Raw genomic sequence first — 21,069 nt, 5'->3', positions numbered from 1 at the left:
TGGCTGTCCTCACTCTGTAGACCAGGCTGGCCTCGAACTCAGAAATCCACCTGCCTCTGCCTCCCAAGCGCTGGTATTAAAGGCGTGCGCCACCACTGCCCGGCTTTAAATTTGTTTTTGTATTTGACACAAATACACACACACACATACACGCATATATGTAGAGTACCAGTACCCACAGAGTCTAGAACAGAGTGCCAATCCCTGTAGCTAGAGCTACAGACACATGTGACCCCCTGCAACACATACACACACTCACACCCACACCCACATACACACTGGAATTGAATTCTGGCACTCTGGAACATCAGGGAGCACTGCAGCCTAAACTGATACTAGTTTTGTATATTTCCAGAGAAATTTTAGTTTTAAGTTTCTAATGCCTCATTTAACTTTCTGCTATATGTCCTGCAGCTACAAGGTGGGCTTGTACTTACCCTGGGTTCTTTTAGGTGACTATTTTGAAGATGGAAGGTTAATTTTGAGGACTCAGAAGTCTAGAAGTCTTTAGACTAGGGAAATAACTAATATATAGAAATGACTAACATATGACACACATTGCTACATAGTGTAGTATAGGAATACTAGAAGTCCATGGGAAGGAAAAAATTAGGAGTCGAGTGGAGAAAAAGGTTGAGATTAAGATGACCCAAAAGCTGAACTTTAAGATGAAGTTGATATAAAATTTTTATAAAAAACTGAGCAGAAAAAACAAAGCAAAAGTGCAAACTTTTACCCACACTTTGCCTTATGGGGATTACAGTGTAGTGGAGTACATGTGCGTGTGTGCATGTCTGCCTGCCTTCTTGTCTGCCTGTGTTTCTTTTCCTCAGTACTGGGGATTGAATACATTCTAGTTATACCCCCAGCCTGGGGGAATAGATATTAATCTGATCACTACAGTTGTAAAACTGTATCTGGTAAGTATTGTGAATGAGAGTCACATGCTGCTCTGAGTGTCAGTAATGGAGGCTTTAACTAGGTATGGAGGTCAGGAAGAGACTTTCTTATAAGACACGATGCATAAGCTCAGTGACACCTAAAAGATAATGATAAAGAGGCCAAGAGGAGCAAGAAGAGCCCCTGAGGAGGGAATCTGGCTTGTATGGGAAACAAGAAGACTGTCAGCGGTTGTCCTGAGAGTGCAGGTGATGCTGGCTTGAGTAAGATGAAAGGAGTTGGATATACTACAGTGAAGCCTTTCTAGTTGGAATCAAGAACAACAGCCATGGGGTGGTGGTGTGATCAGTTTGTGGGTTAGTTTTGATTCCACTATGGAGAACAGGCTAGAATTTGATTTTTAAAATGTGGTAGATCCATTAGAAAGTAGGTAGTGAAGGAGATGGAGAAAAATGGGCAAACTTAGGAAATAGAATCTGCAGGATTTGATGACTGTTCCTCCTATTGCCTTTAGATATGGCACTAGGATTTTAGGTCATCATAAATTAAAATTGATTTTTTTCACTCAGAGAATATTAAGATACTGGGATTATCTGTGTATTCTCTGAAATTTGCGGGATCAAACAGTTTTTAAAAAAAGAATCTGTAGAATTTGGCAGTAGTTTTGAACTAGAGACGAGGAAGGAGGAGGAGCTAAGGGTGACTTGTAGATATTCGGCTTACATAATCTAAGTATCACTTGAGCGAGAGTGTAGAGGAAAATGACAAGAAGTTCACTTGTGAAAGAGCAGAGTTCATAGTGCTTTTGAGATATTCACCAGATTTCAGATAGGTAGCCCCTGGTAGCCAAAAATTAGAGGCAGACTAGGCTAAAGGTCGGAATTTCTAGTTGGGCTGAATGAAGGGAAATACTGTTGCAAAGGTGACCAGGAACTAACTGTATCATGGAAGAAGGCCTTTTGAAAGTCTTCGATATATTGTTTGGACTTTATTCTGCAACTGGAAAAACCAAAGAACAATGAAGTAAAACTGCTTTAAAAAGATTAGGCATGGGATACAGAGGGCACATAGAGGAAAGACACAACTAGAGGAGCTGCCACAGAGAACAACTCCACATAGGTGACTGCTGACAGTGAGTGGGATTAGGGAAGGTGGATCCAGCAGAACTCCCAAGGAGCCTGGGCAACTGAAGGCTGGGAGTGAGGAAAGGGGGTTGGTTCATTTTTTTCTCCTTCCTTCCCATCTCTACCTTTTATCTCTTTCTTCCATGCTGCCTGATCCATTCATTGATCCATGCTTAGCACTCACTCTGCCATTGAGCTACACCCCCAATTCCGGAAACACTCTCCCCCCACTTTTTTTTTAATTTTATATGTATGAAAAGTATACTGTAGCTGTCTCAGACACACCAGAAGAGGGCATCAGATCCGATTACAGTTGGTTGTGAGCCACCATGTGGTTGCTGGGAACGAATTCATAACCTCTGGAAGAGCAGTCACTGCTCTTAACCACTGAGCCATCTCTCCAGCCCCCGAAACGTTCTTTTTTTATTACTCAGTTTCCAAGTAGTACTTAGTTATCCCAAATATTTTGTATCAAATTATACCCTAACTTTCAGACTTATATCCCGAGCTAAGCTTTTTTTATTTTTGTTTTTATAAGCAGAATTAGACAGTTTGTTGAGAAAGGGTGGGTATTCTGGAGAATGAGGGTGGCCGAGGGAGCTGAGGGAAAAGTGTGCATTGGGCTAGGTCTTCATGCTGTTGAAATAGAAAATCTAGGTTCTTCAGACATAGACAGAAACAATGACTTTAATTTTTTATTTTGTTTTGTAAGATAGGGTTTGTTTCTCTGTGTAGCCCTGGCTGTTCTGGAACTTGTTCCATGAGTCAGGCTAATCTCCAACTCAAAAGACCTACCTTTCTCTGCCTCCTGAGTTCTGGGATTAAAGGTACACTTAGCCTTTAAAATTTTTTTTAAAGATTTGTTTGTTTATTTATTTATTTATTTATTTATTATAAATGCACTGTAGCTGTCTTCAGACACACCAGAAGAGGGCATCAGATCTCATTATGGATGGTTGTAAGCCACTGTGTGGTTGCTGGGATTTGAACTCAAGACCTTCGGAAGAGTAGTCAGTGTTCTTAACCGCTGAGCCATCTCTCCAGCCCCCAGCCTTTAAAATTTATTAACTGGGTATTTTTTCATTTCATTTAGATTTTTCAGTATTTGTTCTAAAAACAACGAACAATATAATCATGCCTCTACTGTAATCTCTAAAATGAAACTGACAGTAATATCTTTTTTTTTTTAAAGATTTATTTATTTCGTGTATATGAGTGCACACTCTATCTGTACAGATAATTGTGAGCCTTCATCTGGTTGTTGGGAATTGACTTTAGGACTTCTGCTCCCTCTTGTCAACCCTGCTCTGTCCAGCACAAAGGTTTGTCTATTATAAATAAGTACACTGCAGCTGTCTTCAGATGCACCAGAAAAGGGTGTCAGGTCTCATATCGGGTAGTTGCTGGGATTTGAACTCAGGACCTTTGGAAGAGCAGTTAGTGCTCTTACCCCCTGACCCATCTCTCTAGCCCGACAGTAATTTCTTTTTTTTTTTTTTTTTTTTTTTTTTTTTTTTTTGAGACAGGGTTTCTCTGTGTAGCCCTGGCTGTCCTGGAACTCACTCTGTAGACCAGGCTGCCTTGAACTCAGAAGTCCACCTGTCTCTGCCTCCCAAGTGCTGGGACTAAAGGCGTGCGCCACCACCGCCCGGCTCGACAGTAATTTCTTAATACAAAAGTTGCAGTGTTGCCTCATAAATGTGAAATGTTATAGTTTAATTTATAGTTTTATTTATTCAGTATCTCTATATGTTCCTTTGACAAGGAGTCTCTGGGTCTTGTAAGGCTATCTTAGAATGCAGTATACAGATTGATTCTGTCTCCCACCTCCTGCCCCTGCAGCTTACTTGTTCTCATCTACATTCCTTACTGTGTTACTCAGTGTGTTCCTCTCTCCTTCCTGTTTCCTGTAGACTCTATAGTGGGAAGACTTGACCAGTTTAGATTACAGTAGACTTTTGTTTGTTTGTTTGGTTGGTTGGTTAGTTGGTTGGTTGGTTGACTAGCTGGTAGTTTTTTACAAAATACTTTTTAACTGAAATTATGTGCTTAGAGGTGTGGTAGAAAACAAGATCCTTATACTTCTGTGTGATGATAGAGAATGAGAATTCAGGAGAGAGGAATGATGGGGATTGGGTGGTCCTGGCAAAGAATACCTTCATGGAGGTGGTAGAGAAGTGGATGCAACTAGGGCACCAGGAGCCGAGCAGGCAGCTGGGAACGAAGTGTGGCAGCCTGCTCTAGAAGGCTCTGAAACCAAGCAGAGCTAGCAGTCGCTGTGGCACTATGTGTGGAGCTATCAAGTTATTAGCTGGCATGAAATTCAATGGAAATACTGCTTTAGAAAGCTCTGGAAAGAGTTTAAAGTTAAGGACAGAGTTTGTAGACTTCTAGGGGGCAGAGGAAGGAAGTCACTATAATGAATGTGGTAGAATCAGTTCAGCAAAATAGGAAGCTGGAGTAGGAGGTTGAGGAAGACGTTAGTATCACTGGGGCAAAGGGAAAATTAGAGAAAGAGCACCTGGAATTTGTGAGACTAGGAATAGGTGACGAGGAAATTATCATGAGTACTTCATTCTCTTCATTTCATTGTTTTGATTTAGAAAATATTTGTTGTGGATATTTTTCTCCCTTGTTTGCTTTTATGTGTGCCCATACCACACCACACCAAACCAATATATAACTTAAAAAATATATAAACAGCTGGGCAGTGGTGGCACACGCCTTTAATCCCAGCACTTGGGAGGCAGAGGCAGGCGGATTTCTGAGTTTGACACACACACACACACACACACACACACACACACAAAAATAGATAGGAGAAAAATTCAAGAATGCTTTGTTTGTCCATTTTCCTTGTGGAAGCAATACCTCAACAAGGATGAACTCTGCAGCACAGCAACAGCGAGACAGGGAAGTGCTGCCTGTTGGAAAATGAACTCGACCTGGGAGTTGGGTGCCTGGCTCTCTAATGGCTCTCTCCTGCATGCTGTTGCTCTTAGGGTCTATAACCTTGCTCATCCCCCCCTTTTCTCCCTTCAGATTTATTTATTTTATGTGTGGGTGTTCTGCACCACATGCATTCAGTGCCCACAGAGACCAGAAGAAGGTGTTAGGTCCTCTGGAACAAGAGCTGCAGTGTGTTGGGAATTGTTCCTAGGTCTTCTGTAAGAGCATCAAGTGCTTTTAACTGGTGAGCCATATCTCCAGTCACATATGCATACATAAATACGTATACATATAAATACATATATCTGTATTTCCCACCTTTTGTGTAGCCCTGGCTGTCCTAGAACTCACTGTTTATCAGCCTGGCCTCACAGATATGCCTCTGCCTCCCAAGGACTGGGATTAAAGGCATGTGCAACCATGCCTGGCCCCAAGTTTTATATTTTTAAAAGATGAGAATTGCCGGGTGGTGGTGGCGCACGCCTTTAGTCCCAGCACTTGGAAGGCAAAGGCAAGTGGATTTCTGAGTTCAAGGCCAGCCTGGTCTACAGAGTGAGTTCTAGGACAGCGAGGGCTATACAGAGAAACCTTATCTCAAAAAACCAAAAAGAAAAAAAAATTTTTTTCATGTTAGGAGGTTTTAAAAAAGTTTATGAGGGCTGAAGAGATGGCTCAGCAGTTAAGAGCTCTTTCTGCTCTTCCAAAGGTCCTGAGTTCAATTCTCAGCAACTACATGGTGGCTCACAACCATGGGATCTCATGCCCTCTTCTGGTGTGTCTGAAGACAGCGAAACACTTTTAATTTAAAAAGAAAAAACTGTTAAAAAAAAAAAAACAAAACTTTATGAAAGGCCAGCTAATCTGTCCTCTTGATAGCTGCTCCTTTTAAGTCTTCTGGTTGAATTTGTTTTATTTTATTTATTTTTTGTTTTGTTTTGTTTTTGCAACAGAGTTTCTCTGACTAGCCCTGGCTGTCCTAGAACTTACTCTGTAGACCATGCTGGCCTCAAACTCAAGAGATTTGCCTACCTAAGCCTCCCTCCAGGGATTAAAGGCATGCACTACTAGTGCCTGGCTTCTTCTGGTTGAGTTTGTGTGCTGTCTAGGGCATGTGGCTTGGCACAAAGAGGGTGGTGATGTCAGTGTGTTGAGTAATACCTAGTGAGGAAATGGGGAATCTAAGGAGTTTGTGGTCATTAAAATCTTCTCTTCACTTTAGAACTGCTGTGACTAAGATCTTTATATAATATTTTATATAAAACACACACACATATATTTTCCTCTTGCATATGCTGGGCCAGAACACTTCCAATGAGCTCAGCCCTGACATAGCCCAGGCTGGCCTCAGACTTGATATGTAACTATGGATAACCTTGAACTTCAGCTCCTCCTACCTCTCTTCTTCCCCAGCAGTCATTACAGCATGTGCCACATAAGCTGTAGTTCTTTTTTATCACAGCATTGACGATGTGGAAACCGCATCACTTAAGTGTAACTAAAAGGAAAGAAAGTAGTGTGCTGAATTTTCATTTGCCATCCACACCTAGCTTTTCCATTGACTCAGGACATATCTGGCTTCATGTTTATTCCACTCTGCCTCTAGCTGTTCAAGGCAATTATCATTTATAGTTATTTTATGCATAGACATTTTAGTAATATCTCTGTAAAGTACAAGGATAGTTGTGTGTACATTTTGATGTTTTAAGTTTACTTGTAGAAATTGTACTAGCTTATAAATTGGTCAGTAAGACAGTTGAATTGCTCCCTCTTTCTTTGGACAGGAACAAGTGTTCCTTGATCATCGTAACCTGGCTCAAGGTGATCTATAGTAGTTAGGCCTGCAGGCATGTGTTACCATGCCTAGCTCTAGCTGGGAGTTACTTTTAACAGGTTGTAACATCAGGGGTTGGAGAGATGGCTCAGAGGTTAAGAGCACTGACTGCAGGGCTGGTGAGATGGCTCAGCAGGTAAGAGCACCGACTGCTCTTCGGAAGGTCATGAGTTCAAATCCCAGCAACCACATGGTGGCTCACAACCACCCGTAATGAAATCTGACATCCCCTTCTGGTGTGCTTAAAGACAGCTACAGTGTACTCATTTATAATAATAAATAAATCTTTAAAAAAAAAAAGTGACTGTTCTTCCAAAGGTCCTGAGTTCAATTCCCAGCAACCACACGGTGGCTCACAACCATCTCTGTAATGAGATCTGAGACCTTCTTCTAGTGTGTCTGAAGACATCTACAGTGTACTTACATATATCAATAAATAAATCTTTGGGCCAGAGCAAGCGGGCCTGGAGTGAGAAGAAAAAACAAAACAAAAAAAAAACAAAAAAAACCAAACCAGTGTGTAATATCTAGTGATAGTTTCCCACCCAGAAAATTTAGTCATTATTTGGAAATAGTGTTATTTAAAAGTTCATAATCTTGGCTGGGTGGTGGTGTTGCACCAGAGGCAGCACTTGGGAGGCAGAGCCAGGTGGATTTCTGAGTTCGAGGCCAGCCTGGTCTACAGAGTGAGTTCCAGGACAGCTAGGGCTACCCAGAGAAACCCTGTCTTGAAAAAACAAAAACAAAACAAAAAAAAATTTATAATCTTATTTGTAAACACAAAACCTCAATTTTTTTGGTTTTTTGACTTGGGGCAGGGAGAAAGATGGGGTTTAGTTGCCAAGTAGCCCAGGCTGGCCTTGAATTTTCAGCCCTGTTTGAGCATCACAAAGGGCCCTAGGATCTGAGATCACAAGTGTGAGTCAGCACGTTAAACTTGCTGCATTTTAATATTTAGGAAAAAAAAAATCAAGTTTATTCTTCTTCTGTTCTGTTTCTTGTGTTTTTAGGTACGTGCTTTCCAACATGCCTTCAGCACAAATGACTGCTCCAGGAATGTCTATATCAAGAAAAATGGCTTTACATTACATCGGAACCCCATTGCTCAGAGCACTGATGGTGCAAGGACCAAGATTGGTTTCAGTGAGGGCCGCCATGCCTGGGAAGTGTGGTGGGAGGGCCCTTTGGGCACGGTGGCAGTGATCGGGATTGCTACAAAACGGGCCCCCATGCAGTGCCAAGGTTATGTGGCATTGCTGGGGAGTGACGACCAGAGCTGGGGCTGGAATCTGGTGGACAATAATCTACTACATAACGGGGAAGTCAATGGCAGTTTTCCACAGTGCAACAATGCACCGAAATATCAGGTGAGAAAGGGTATTTTCTCAGTGGAGGGCATTTCAAATCGTACCTTACTTTGTTTAAAACATGCATGCTTTAATGTTGCTGGTAGAGGTTTTTGTCTTTATTTTGGCAGTTTTTTTTTTTTTTTTTTTTTTTTTTTTTTTTTTTTTTTTTTGTTTTTTTTGTTTTTTTGTTTTTTTTCGAGACAGGGTTTCTCTGTGTAGCCCTGGCTGTCCTGGAACTCACTCTGGAGACCAGGCTGGCCTCGAACTCAGAAATCCGCCTGCCTCTGCCTCCCAAGTGCTGGGATTAAAGGTGTGCGCCACCACCGCCCGGCAATTTTGGCAGTTTTTAAGATAAATGATAGAATGTTACATGTCAGTGTTTAATACATATTTGAGCAATCCTTCTTTGCTCTGGATTGGAGGTTGCCAAGCTTTTTCTGTACAGGCCAAAGAGTAAATATTTTGGGCTTTGCTGTTGATGTGTCTCAGAAACTGTCAGTTCTGTTCATGTAACGTCACATCAGCTGTAGATACTGTGAATAAAGAAGCATGGTGTGCTTAAGCAGACCTCCTTTATGCTACAGCACTCGTCTGGCCAGGGACAGTTTGGTGGTTCTTGTTCATGGATGTCATCTTTACTGTGGCATGAAACATCCAGGGGTTGGTTTGGTTTTGTTTTGCTGGTCGCCTTATCACAACAAATGCATGTATGTGCATATATATGCATATTACTCTGGTTCTCACTGATGTGTACTCAGAGTCCTTGGAGGGATGAGTGTTTTCTCTAGACACGAGTTTAGGCAAGCTGCTACCTTTCTTTTTATTTTTCATATCTTTTTTTTTTTGGTTTTTTTCGAGACAGGGTTTCTCCGTGTAGCTCTGGCTGTCCTGGAACTCGCTCTGTAGACCAGGCTGGCCTTGAACTCAGAAATCCACCTGCCTCTGCCTCCCAAGTGCTGGGATTAAAGGCGTGCGCCACCACCGCCCGGCTATTTTTCATATCTTAAATTTGTTTTTAAACTTTATTTTATGGGTATTGGTGTTTTGTCTGCATGTATGTCTATGCGTGCCTAGTGCCCCCAGAGGCCAGGAGACTCCCTAGAATTGTAGTTACAGACATTGTAAGCCACTATGTGAGTGCTGGGAATTGAACTTGGGTCCTTTACAAGAGCAGACAGTGCTTTAACTCTTCACCCCCTATTCTTCCATCTTAATTACTTACACTCATTTGGTTCTAGCATCAAAATTGTGTCTTAAAGCCATATTATTACAGATTCAGCAGAATGTAAAGCAACAATTAAATAAGATTACAGAACTTGGGCTGGAGAGTTGGTTCAGTGGGTTAAGAGTACTTGATGCACGCTGGGCAGTGGTGGCGCATGCCCTTAATCCCAGCACTTGGGAGGCAGAGGCAGGCGGATTTCTGATCAAGGCCAGCCTGGTCTACAGAGTGAGTTCCAGGACAGTCAAGGCTACACAGAGAAACCCTGTCTCGAGGAAAAAAAAATAAAAAGAATGTTCAGAAAGTACACACACACACACACATATATATGTGCACACACATATACATACATGTATATATATTATATATGTGTATATACATGTATATATGTACATGTACATATATGTATATATATTATGTGTGTGTGTGTGTGTGTGTGTGTGTGTGTATTCGCCAGGCAGTGGTGGTGCACGCCTTTAATCCCAGTACTTGGGAGGCAGAGGCAGGTGGATCTCTTGAGTTCGAGGCCAACCAGGCCTAACAGAGAAATCCTGTGTTGAAATACATACATACTGGTTATATTCTCTACATGTTGTCCCTTTTGATGAGTGTTCCATATGTGCTTAAAAACAACTTATATTCTGTTCTTAGATGGAATAGTCTGTAAACCATAGGCCAGATGACAGGATTTAAGTCATCTATATTGTTAGTGATTTTGACTTATTCTTTTACTGAGAAAAGTACTTAAGTTTCCAACTATGCTCTCTAGCTTGTCTATTTTACTTCTGGTCTATCAGTTTTTGCTTCATAGAATCAAGGGCTCGAAATGTGTTCCATTATAAATGTCCTTTGACTCTGCCAGTATTCCTATGTTTGAGTCTGTGTTGTCTGACTTTGATGTAGTTGCTCCAACATTTCATGGAATACTATTACAGAGTATCCTCCAGCCCTTTGCTTTTGATCTATCCTGTTATTAAAATGGGACCCCTCAATAACAGGTAGTTTAGTTTTTCTTTTCTTTTTCTTTTTTTTTTTTCAAGACAGGGTTTCTCTGTGTAGCCCTGGCTGTCCTGTAACTCACTCTGTAGACCAGGCTGGTCTCAAACTCAGAAATCTGCCTGCCTCTGCCTCCCAAGTGCTGGGATTAAAGGCGTGCACCACCACCGCCCGGCTAGTCTTTCTTATTTAACATTTCACAGTCTCTCTTTTGAGAGCTTAGTTCATTTGCATATACTACATAATTGTTAGGCAGTTTAATAGTATCTTTGTGTCCTGTAATTTATCATCCTTTTACTCCTCATCTGCCAACCTTGTTTCTCTTTTTGTTGTTTGTTTGTTTGTTTGTTTTTTGAGACAGGGCTCACTATGTATTCCTGTCTGGCCTTGAACTCACAGATACCACCAGCCTCCGCTTCCCGAGTGCTGGAATTAAAGGTGTACACCACTGTGTTTGACACTTTGTCTTCTTCGATTGCATAGTTTCTATTACTCTAGCTTTATGTCCACTGCCAATTTATTTACCGTCTCAATTTGCTGGTGAACCAGGCTGATGAGTTCTGGTGCTGTATGCTTTGGATCTAGATTCCATTAACTTTCTTTTTCTGTCTGTCTGTCTGTCTGTCTGTCTGTCTCTCTCTCTCTCTCTTTTGGTTTTTCAAGACAGGGTTTCTCTGTATTGGCCAGGCTATCCTGGAACTCACTCTGTAGACCAGGCTGGCCTCGAATTGCCTCCCAAGTGCTGGGATTAAAGGCGTGTGCCACCACTGCCTAGTTGTCTCCATGTCTGTTATTGAGATTTCTTGTTTATTTAATTCTTTGGACATACTTTAGAATGTCTTAACTGCATTCACAGTTACACACACATGCACGCACGCAGGCACACACGCACGCACGCACGCATGCAGAGTAACTGTTTTTCCCCCAACCTGAAACTCCCCTTCTCACTAACAGAGATAGCTTAGAAGATCCAGATTCTTTGTATGCTTTCCACTTCCTGCTCTGCATCGTCTTTCTTGTAGCCATGCCTTTGGTGGCTGCCCTGCTAACCTTGTGATGTCTGTTCACAGATAGGAGAGAGGATCCGAGTCATCCTGGACATGGAGGATAAGACCTTAGCCTTTGAGCGTGGTTATGAGTTCCTGGGGGTCGCCTTTCGAGGACTTCCAAAGGCCTGCTTATATCCAGCAGTCTCTGCAGTATATGGCAACACAGAAGTGACTTTGGTTTATCTTGGAAAACCTTTGGATGGATGACAGTGGCTTTCTGGAAAGAAGGACGGTGGAGAAGAGATCTACTTGTGGAAAGTAGAACCATGAAGTGATAGTGTATCATGTGTGCATGCCCAAGAAACATCCTGAAGACACATGAAGTTGAGAACTGGAGAAGCAGCTCTACCACAGAGATGATCATAGCGTTTCCTCTTTCCACTGGGCCAGAAAATCCTCAGGGTGGCAGTTGGTTGAGTGGGCAGTTGTCACATGCATGTTGCCACAGAGTCTTCTCTAAGTTAGCAGTGTGTTACTTCCAGCTTAAAGGTGAGCGTGTAGAGATGCCATAGGAGGGAACCGCAGGAGTTTATGTAGTGTTGATGGAGAAGGCTCAGTCCCATCTTACAACTGCCTATTCTTTCTCCAGTCCCTTATTTCTAGCCAGCTTGACTTAGAAAGTATGAAACTGGCTGGGTTTTATTTAATATTTTTAATATATTGAGAAGCATGGTCTGCCTGGACTGCACTTCTCTAGCAATGAGAAATAAAATTGTGCAGCTATTTTAAAAGTTGTATATATAATGTGTGTAAAAACTGTAAAAAAAAAGGGGGAGGACAAAGGCATTGCTTTGTTCTACTTCAGTTTCTTAAAAATCACTACATGGTACAAAATTACAGTGACATTTGGGGACAGGAAGGTAACAGAGAGAAGAAGAGGAGACATGTTGTACTGGCTCATTTGATAGTGTTTTGGGCTTATAGTCCATAGCTATAACAGAATTATGATAAAGGTTCCTCACCTGGTTAAAGACTGGGGAAGCAGATCTACTTATAATTATGCAGATGCCAGCAAGGCTGATTCAGAAGTAATAGGAATGTGCCTCTTGGCATCTGGCTTTAGTTTTGGCCTTCTGAGAAAACTGGTCTCCACACAGAACAGTTTCAGCTGCTCTTACAGTACTCAGTATGAGCGCTATTAGTATAAACCCTAGGAAAACACATGGTCAGCAGTTCTTTTATTTCCTAACTTTATAATACTGTAGATGTTATGAAGAATTTTTAATTTCATATTGTTTACATTATACAACAATCGAAGCCTCCAAGTCTCCATTGGGGCTGTCACCCAATGTTTACTCACCCATCTGAGACAGTGCCAGCCTGAAGCCAGGTTAGGAGTGTTCTTAATTACCTAGGTGTTGCCCCCATGGGACTTAATGTGAAACCTTCAGGTTGGCAACAACATGAAAGCTTCATTGGAAAGAGGTGAATGTTATTTTCTATTCTGACCCATAAACCTTCTCCCATATGCTCTCTGGAATAATTCAACACATGAGCTGAGGTAGTTGTTGATTTTTTTTTTCTTTTGTTAAAACAGAAACAAACATCTTTCTGTATAAAAGTATAATTAATATGGTTCAGATACATAAGAATTGATGAAGGCAAGTAAAATCTTTGTACTTTTTACATGATTGCTGTATGTATATTTTGTTTTAAATCTAATAAAATTAGGGACAGAGAGCAGCTTGCAGGGGTTCTTGGGGTCATTGAGAATTAAATTTGTCAATACTGCTATGAAGCAGGAGGCTTTGGCCACAGAACAGTCTGTAGTTGCCTCCTGAAAGGGTTACAGGTATTTATTGTATATTTGCTATGTTGCTTGAAAAAGAGAAATTTGTTAAAGCTTCTTTTTGATAATCTGTATCAAGAAGAAACCTTGTACAAAGTGGAATTATATGTTAAACGTGTTAGGGAAGATTGCTGGCCCAGGAATTGTTTTGTTTTTCTATTTTTTTGTGGGTTTTTTTGTTTGTTTTTCTGCTCTAGAACAACTCAATTTGGTGGCACTTAAAAATTGATTAAAGACCTGGTTAAGGATGAAGACTGACTAGTTAAAAGGTGTGGGCTGTCCTTACGTACTTGCTGCATCTTCAGGGTGTTACAGTTCCTCAAGTTCTCATGAGTTTGACTCATAACTTCTGTTTTTGTCTTATTGTTGATAAACGTTCATTTGCAACAAGTATTTGAAGGTGCTGACTGGAAAACAAAATCACGTGGTTATTCATTCCCTATTGAACCTAGAGTCAGATAATTGCCTAATAATTCAACACCAACCCATTCTTTCTGTGTCTTGTGTTGTTTTTGACTTTTTTTTTTAAAGACTGGTTCTCACTATGTAGCTCAAGCTTTCCTTGAACTCACAGGGATCTCCCCACATCAGCCTCCCCAAAACTGGGGTTAGAGGGAATGCTACCATTCCCAGAACAACAAGCCATTTTAGCTCAATGATTTGAATGTTCCTAGTTAGGACGGGCATCTAGAGAACAGAGAACCTCCATTTATAGCCTGATCTATTTACTAGATGTCTTGTTACTAGATACCAGTAGTGGCTGCCCAGATCATTAAGGCAGACTGCTCAGTATTGAAGGAGGTCATGTGGAAGAGACAGTTATACCTGAGCTGAGTATAAGTCACCTAAGTCAGTGCTGCTCAAGTGTGGCTGGATCTCAGTGGCTGAAGAAATACTAAGGTTGGGTTCGTAGCCTGATTCCAGTGTCGGAACTGGGATATGTTCTGACCATAAGGATTTAAGGTTTCAGAATGCTACCAAAGGTTGAGAGCAGTTATGCTGAATTTCACCTAGAGGTTTCTCATCTACAAAGTAGGAAATTCTTGCTTCCCTCACTACCTCACAAGGATACAGAGGGTGCAGGAGAGAGCCCTGGGAGTATCGGTGTTATGGGTGAAAAGGCTGTAGAAGTGCGAGCATCTGTCGTATTTCAGCTGCAGCTGTGATCAGGAAAGCGTGTCATTGAATTTGTTGTTGCTGTAGGAAGCTCTTACATCATTCTTTGAGGAAGCATGCAGGGGTGGAACAAATGTTAATTACTATTACTCTTACTCACTATGGTCTTCTGTCCTACTTGAGACAGACAGTTATATTATCTAGGTTTTCATAGGAAAGAAGAAATATTAAGGCTTAATTCTGTAATGTTCATTGGCTCATAATTCATTAAAAAGTTCATACAAGAAACTCTGTGGTAGTACATGTCATTTCATAGTTGCCATTTTTTTCATTGTTGACTTCTGAATGTCAAACCATTTCGTTCATCTCTCATTTTTACTCTCAAGCTTACATGCAGATGTAACAAAGCATCTGAAGCAGGTTCACTCAGGCCAGCGGAGCATATGAAGTGGTGCTGTGCCCAGGTAGCTCCTGCATCGTGGGTCTGACATGAATGGGTGGCGTGAAAAACAGCAGACTTAAACTTTACCGAGCTTACAGTTAACTTCATCATTTCTGTATCTTTTAATCAAGAAATAACAATTTGATGAGACAGAAATTAAGGAGTTTTCAAAAGTATTAGTATTAAAAAGATTCCATAAGCCAAGACCACCACAGCTGAGACTGTGGACAAGGCCATGTTGATGATTGTTGGAACAGTCTGTGTCTAAACCAAATGCTTGCCCTCGAACCTTTTTCTCAGACCCCCCCCCCCCACACACATACAGAGTCCTTGCAAGTTTCCTAGTTTGTTTTTTAAGACATATTTGACTCAAACTTTGGGCTTTACTCCCTGCTCATAATTGTTGCTGCCTAGCTCCCGATACAAACGCATCATGTTGGGTGCATTCTTTCCAGTCTTTAAGCCTAGTCAGTAGGGGGGCTCAGTACTTTCTACTGAAAAGAATCAGGAAAAATGACTTCTAAATATACAGACCAAAGTATAAGCAAAGACAAATAAGAAAGAAATTCTGTGACCAGGTGAAGCAGAAAGGCATAGGTGGCAAGTCTGAGTGAATGAAGAGTTACTATCAATGCTTTTTGGCTACCACCCCCCCACCCCCTTAATTCAGAAATACTGTAAAATGACTGCCTAGTTCTCAGTGGAGATTTCATATTGCTTAAGAATAGAAATGAGAATGTTGTGGGTTTTTTTTTTTTTTTAAATGTGTATGAGTACACTGTAGCTGTACAGATGGCTGCTCACTCTGGCCCGCTCCGGGCCCTGCTCACTCCAGCCCCGCTTGCTCTAGTGTAATTCACTGAAGCTATCTTCAGACACACCAGAAGAGGGCATCAGATTTCCTTACGGTGGTTGTGAGCCACCATGTGGTTGCTGGGGTCCGAACTCAGGACCTTTGGAAGAGCAGTCAAAGCAGTCTTACCCACTGAGCCATCTCACCAGCCCAGAGAATGTTGTGTTTAAATTTGAGAGTGAGGGGTTCTGTTTTGCCTTAGCTTCCTAATGAAAAGTTAAAACTAGGCCTGGCAAATGACTCAGCAGGTAAAGGCACTTGCCACCAAGCCCTACTATGACCTATGATCTCTGGGACCCACATAGTTGGAAGGAGAGAGCCAACTCCCAAAAGTTGTCCTTCACATGCAGGCTGTGGCCCACGTGTGTATGCACAGTTCTAGACAGAATAAACAAAATGTAAAACTATTTTTTTTTTAAATAAAAGCTAATGTCTGCATAGGGATCTAGCTCAGGGATAGCATTCTTTCCTAGCATGCACAAGGTCCTGGGTTCAATCTCCAGTACCATAAATAAATAACAAAAGGCTAAAGTCTGAAGTTTAGTTCTAAGCATATTGTAATGGAAGTAGGCTAGATACCTTTGTTTAACATGGCTGACTTGCTTCCCAGTCTGTGTTCTGTGCTCCTTCATTGTGCGAATGATTGTTATGTTTCCTTCATTGACTTCACACCCTTCTCACTACCTCTGTCCTCCCTCCAGCCTCTCTACTTTGATGTCATACGAATGTGCAGTTAAGTCTAGACTCTGCATGTAACGGGGAATGCAGTCTTTGTCTGAGTCACCATTTTTTATGTTTTTTTAAAGATTTATTTTATGTGTATGAGTACACTGTAACTGTACAGATGGCCGTGGGTCATCATGTGTGTGGCTGTTGGGAATTGAACTCAGGACCTCTGCCGGCCCCATTCGATCCAGTGTAATTCACTGTAGCTGTCTTCAGACACACCAGAAGAGGGCATCAGATCTCATTTCGAGTGGTTGTGAGCCACCACGTGGTTGCTAGGATTCGAACTCAGGACCTTTGGAAGAGCAGTCAGGGCTCTTACCTGCTGAGCCATCTCATCAGCCCCATTTTTTTTTTTTAATTTTCTGCGTTTCTTTTTCTTTTAAGATTTATTTATTTTATGCATATGAGTATACACTGTAGCTGTACAGATAGTTGTGAGCCTTCTTCTAGTTGTTGGAAATTGACTTTTTTAGGACCTCCACTTGCTCTGGTCACCCCCGCTCCCTTCTGGCCCAAAGATAATAAGTACACCATAACTGTCTTCAGAGACAACAGAAGAGGGCCTCAGATCTCATTATGGTGCTTGTGAACCACCATGTGGTTGCTGGGATTTGAACTCAGGACCTTCAGAAGAGCAGTCGGTGCTCTTACCCACTGAGCCATATCACCAGCCCAGCCAGCCCCATTTTTTATGTTTTTAAAGGTAAGGTCTCACTCTGGAGTGGAGCAGACTGGTCTGAAACTTAGATCTGTCTGCTGCCCATCTCCAGAGTACAGGGATTACAGACATGTGCCGTTATATATGGCATGTCTTCACTTTTGAAGGAAAAAAGGCTTTAAGATTGGAATGAGAACTGTGAGTGACATTCCTCTTCTGAAGCTGTAGGATGATAGTCATTTCTAGCCAAGGTTCCCAGAATGCTCAGGGTGTGCACACATGATCCCTTGTGGAAAGGAGTGGGGCTGGTTTGCTAAAGCATTGAGAAACAGCCAAGTGCTGTCTGCCCTTTCAAGAGCACTCTGCAGCTGACATACGGAAGTGCCAGTGAGTCCCCACACTTCTTATGTGTTTTATGTGGCCATAGTTAAGCTGTCACATTGTGAAAGGTCTCTCCAGCCACCGGGCTGTCAACCACCTACATGGTTTTAGAAAGAAAGAAATCAGAAAAGTTAATTCAGTATTGATTAAATATTTTGTAGCACCCATTCCACGATGGGCCCTTGCCAGCTACCATGAATATAAATAGAGAAGAACAAAACCAGCAACACCAGTCTGTTCTGCAGTTGCTCCAGAGTTATGTGAAGGTGGCCAATGACAAAGAGGCCACTGCCTTAATGGACTTATATATGGGGTCCTGTGCAGAGGACAGTGGGTGCTCTAAACGTGGAATGATATCTGAGAAGAGTCTCAGGAGATGAAAGCATAGATCACTCTTCTGGGCAGATGGCAGTCTGTGATGTAATACAGGGTGTGACTGTATCTAGAAACGGTATACTGGAGAGGTGGTGAGAGGAGACAGCACCAAGATTTTACTGTCAAACTAAGGGCTTTGGGCTTTTCCTGTCTCGTGGAAAAGCAAAGGCTTGTGTCAGGGTCACAGCATGATCCATGCTACAATCCTATGATGATTCCACCTGCAAGTAATAGTATGATTGAGACATGACTAAGGTGACTAAGGTTATGAAGGAGAGAGGTACTGAGGTATTCTGAGGAGTGGGGAGATGGCTCGGTTGGTAGTGTTTGCTGTGGAAGCAGTCTTGAGCACCACTACCTGGACTTGGTGGCACATACCTGTTACCCCAGCGCTTCAGGGCACAGGACTGGTATCCCTTGAGCTTGCTGGCCGACAGCCAGTCTAGCCAAACCATGGGGTCCAGGTTCAGTGGGACTCCTTTTCTCAGATAATAAGGTGGAAAACAACTAAAGAAGACACCCAACATTGACTTCTGGCCTACGCGGCTTTCTTACGGTTTCTATTGCTATGGAAGAACACCAAGACCAAACAATTTATAGTCCCAATATAAAGAGAAGCCAGGGCAGGAAACTGGGGACAGGAGGTGAAGCAGAGGCCTTGGAGGAACTTTGCTGCCTTGCTGCTGTGTAGGCTCGCTCAGCCTGCTTTCTTATGTCATTCAGGATTATCTCTCTGGGGTGTCACCACCCACAGTGAGCTAGGTCCACCTAATGATTACTTCAATCATTTATCAATGAAATACACTATAGACACCTACAGGCAAGTCTTATGGAGGAATTTTTTCAACTGTGAGTCTTTTTCTCCAAATGACTCTAGTTTATGTCAAGTTGACAAAAATCTAGCCAAAAACCATATATGCATACACGCATGAACATATGCCAATACACATCCCCCCCCCCAAAAAAAAGGTCAGTGGACATGATTTGTACACCAAGAGCAAGACATTGTTTCCATAGTCTGCTGAGAATGAGGGCTGGCTCTTCACTGAGACAGGGATCGGAAAAGGAGGACCGGCTGGGTGGTAGTGATTTCAGTTTAGATATGATGTCTGTAGAAAAACTATTCAAAAAGTAGTTGGAACTAATTTGTAGTTGAGGTAGATGGTGAATGGAGGCCCACTAACGGTGCTGCTGAGAGGTCAGCGATGGCTCTGGGGTGAGACCTCTTGGCATCAAGCCTGAGGATTTGAGTTTGTTCCCCAGAATCCATATAATGGAAGGAGAGAACTGACTCTGACAAGTTATCCTCTGACCTTCACACATGTGCAACATGGCATGAACGTGCATGCACATACCAAATAAATGATAGAAGGCTGGTTGTAGTGGCCTACACCTTTGATCTCAGCAATCAGGAGGCAGAGGCAGGCAGATCTCTTGAGTTCCAGGCTAGCCAAGACTACATAGTGAGTGAGACCCTGGTTCAAAAAAGAAAAAAGTTTTTAAAAAGCCGTTGATGACTTGCTTTGCTCATTGGCTTTGCCAGCTCCACAATCTAGTAGTAACCCTGTGATCCAGCATTTAAGAGGTGGAGGCAGCAAGACCACCAGGTTTATGGTCATCTTCAGCTACTTAACAAGTTTGAGATCAGCCTGCACTAGAAAGATAGACTAATTGATTCCAGTAAGTTTTGATATGTATACATTGATCACAAGATATCACATACTTGGCAAGGCTCTTAAAAGGTGGCCAGGTAAATGCTGCCAATTGGGAGGGTGGGTTCAAACAGTCAGGCTGGTATTTTTACAAGTTTTCAGGTAATTTGCCTTTGAACCAGAAGACCACCTTTCAGGACAAAAAAAAAAATTAAGTTAAAATAGATGAGCAAGATAATTCAAAGGGGGGCTGGAGAGATGGCTCAGCGGTTAAGAGCACTGACTGTTCTGACAAAGGTCCTGAGTTCAAATCCCAGCAACCACATGGTGACTCACTACCACCTGTAATGAGATCTGATGCCCTCTTCTGGTGTGTCTGAAGACAGCTACAGTGTACTTACATACATAAAGTAAATAAATAATTAAAAAAAAAAAAAGATAGTTCAAAGGTAAAGGGACCTTCTGCCAGGCCTAAAACCCAAGTCCTCCAGCACCCACATAGTATAGAGAAAACCAACTCTTGAGAGTTCTCCTCTGACCTACACACACACACACACACACACACACACACACACACTTTTTTTTTTAAAGATTTGTTTATTCCATATAAGTCCAAGTACTCTGTAGCTGTTTTCAGACACTCCAGAAGAGGGCATCAGATCTCATTACAGTTGGTTGTGAGCTACCATGTGGTTGCTGGGATTTGAACTCAGGACCTTGGGAAGAGCAGTCAGTGCTCTCACCAGCTGAGCCATCTCACCAGACCCCCCCCCCCCATCTATACAAAGTAAATCAGTAAAGTATAATTAATTGAAGTTAAAACCAAACTGATCCATTGGGAGATTCTGGAACCTTACTCATTATTATTTATACTGTTTATTTATGTGTGCATAATGTAGGAGGTGGCTTTTGTCATAGGTGCACAGGTATTAGTTAGAGGACAACTTTTTTTTTTTTTTTTTGGTTTTTCAAGAGAGAGTTTCTCTGTATAGCCCTGGCTGTCCTGGAGCTCACTCTGTAGACCAGGCTGGCCTCAAACTCAGAAATCCACCTGTCTCTGCCTCCCAAGTGCTGGGATTAAAGGCGTGCGCCACCACCGCCTGGCAGAGGACAACTCTTGAGAGTTTTTCTCCTTTTTTCTTTTACATGGGTTTGGGGGGGTGGGGTTGACTTAGATCTCCAGGCTTGTGTGGCAACCCCTTTGCACACTAAACAGGTCCACTTGCATGTATTCTTTAGTGCAATATTCTTTTTTTAAATTTCATATATGCAAACAATATATTTTTATCCTAGCTACTCATTACTCCCCCCTCCAGTGTTTCCTCAGCCTCCCAGTACATTCTTCTTCCCAACGCCATGTCCTCTGGTGTTTTGCTTTGTTTAGACAGGATCTATGTAGTCCTGGCTGTCCTGGAGCCTCACAATGTAGACCAGGCTGTGCTCAAACTCACAGGGATCCTCCTGCCTCTCCCTCTCAAGTGCTGGGGTTAAAGTCCTGCACCACCACACCCTTCCTCTTCCTCCTCTTTTCTTTTTCTCCCACTGTGTCCTGACTATATAAGCATAGGCATGGGGCCCTCCACTAAAGCATGGTCAACTTACTGGCTACACCCCAAATTAAAAAATGTCTTGTTCCCACAAGAGCCATCAATGA

At 42.2% G+C, this 21,069-nt stretch overlaps 1 protein-coding gene and 1 non-coding gene across 2 annotated transcripts in view; both read left to right on the top strand.

The window, feature by feature from the left end:
* Fbxo45 (F-box protein 45) overlaps positions 1–14,613 on the top strand; it is a 16,869-nt gene extending 2,256 nt beyond the window's left edge. Inside the window, exons 2-3 of the mRNA XM_031363651.1 lie at positions 7,815–8,171; positions 11,442–14,613. Coding sequence (XP_031219511.1) covers positions 7,815–8,171; positions 11,442–11,627 — 543 coding nt within the window. The 3' untranslated portion in view covers positions 11,628–14,613. The remainder of the gene's footprint in view (positions 1–7,814; positions 8,172–11,441) is intronic.
* Positions 1,387–1,529, top strand: LOC116086747. Its single transcript, XR_004117099.1, has one exon. It is a non-coding gene; the product is annotated as a small nucleolar RNA SNORA79 (small nucleolar RNA).
* Positions 14,614–21,069: the final 6,456 nt, after the last annotated feature.

The sequence above is a fragment of the Mastomys coucha genome, unplaced genomic scaffold (genome assembly GCF_008632895.1).
Source record: "Mastomys coucha isolate ucsf_1 unplaced genomic scaffold, UCSF_Mcou_1 pScaffold12, whole genome shotgun sequence".
NCBI classification, from domain to species: Eukaryota; Metazoa; Chordata; class Mammalia; order Rodentia; family Muridae; genus Mastomys; species Mastomys coucha.
This window is presented reverse-complemented; position numbering and strand designations above follow the sequence as displayed.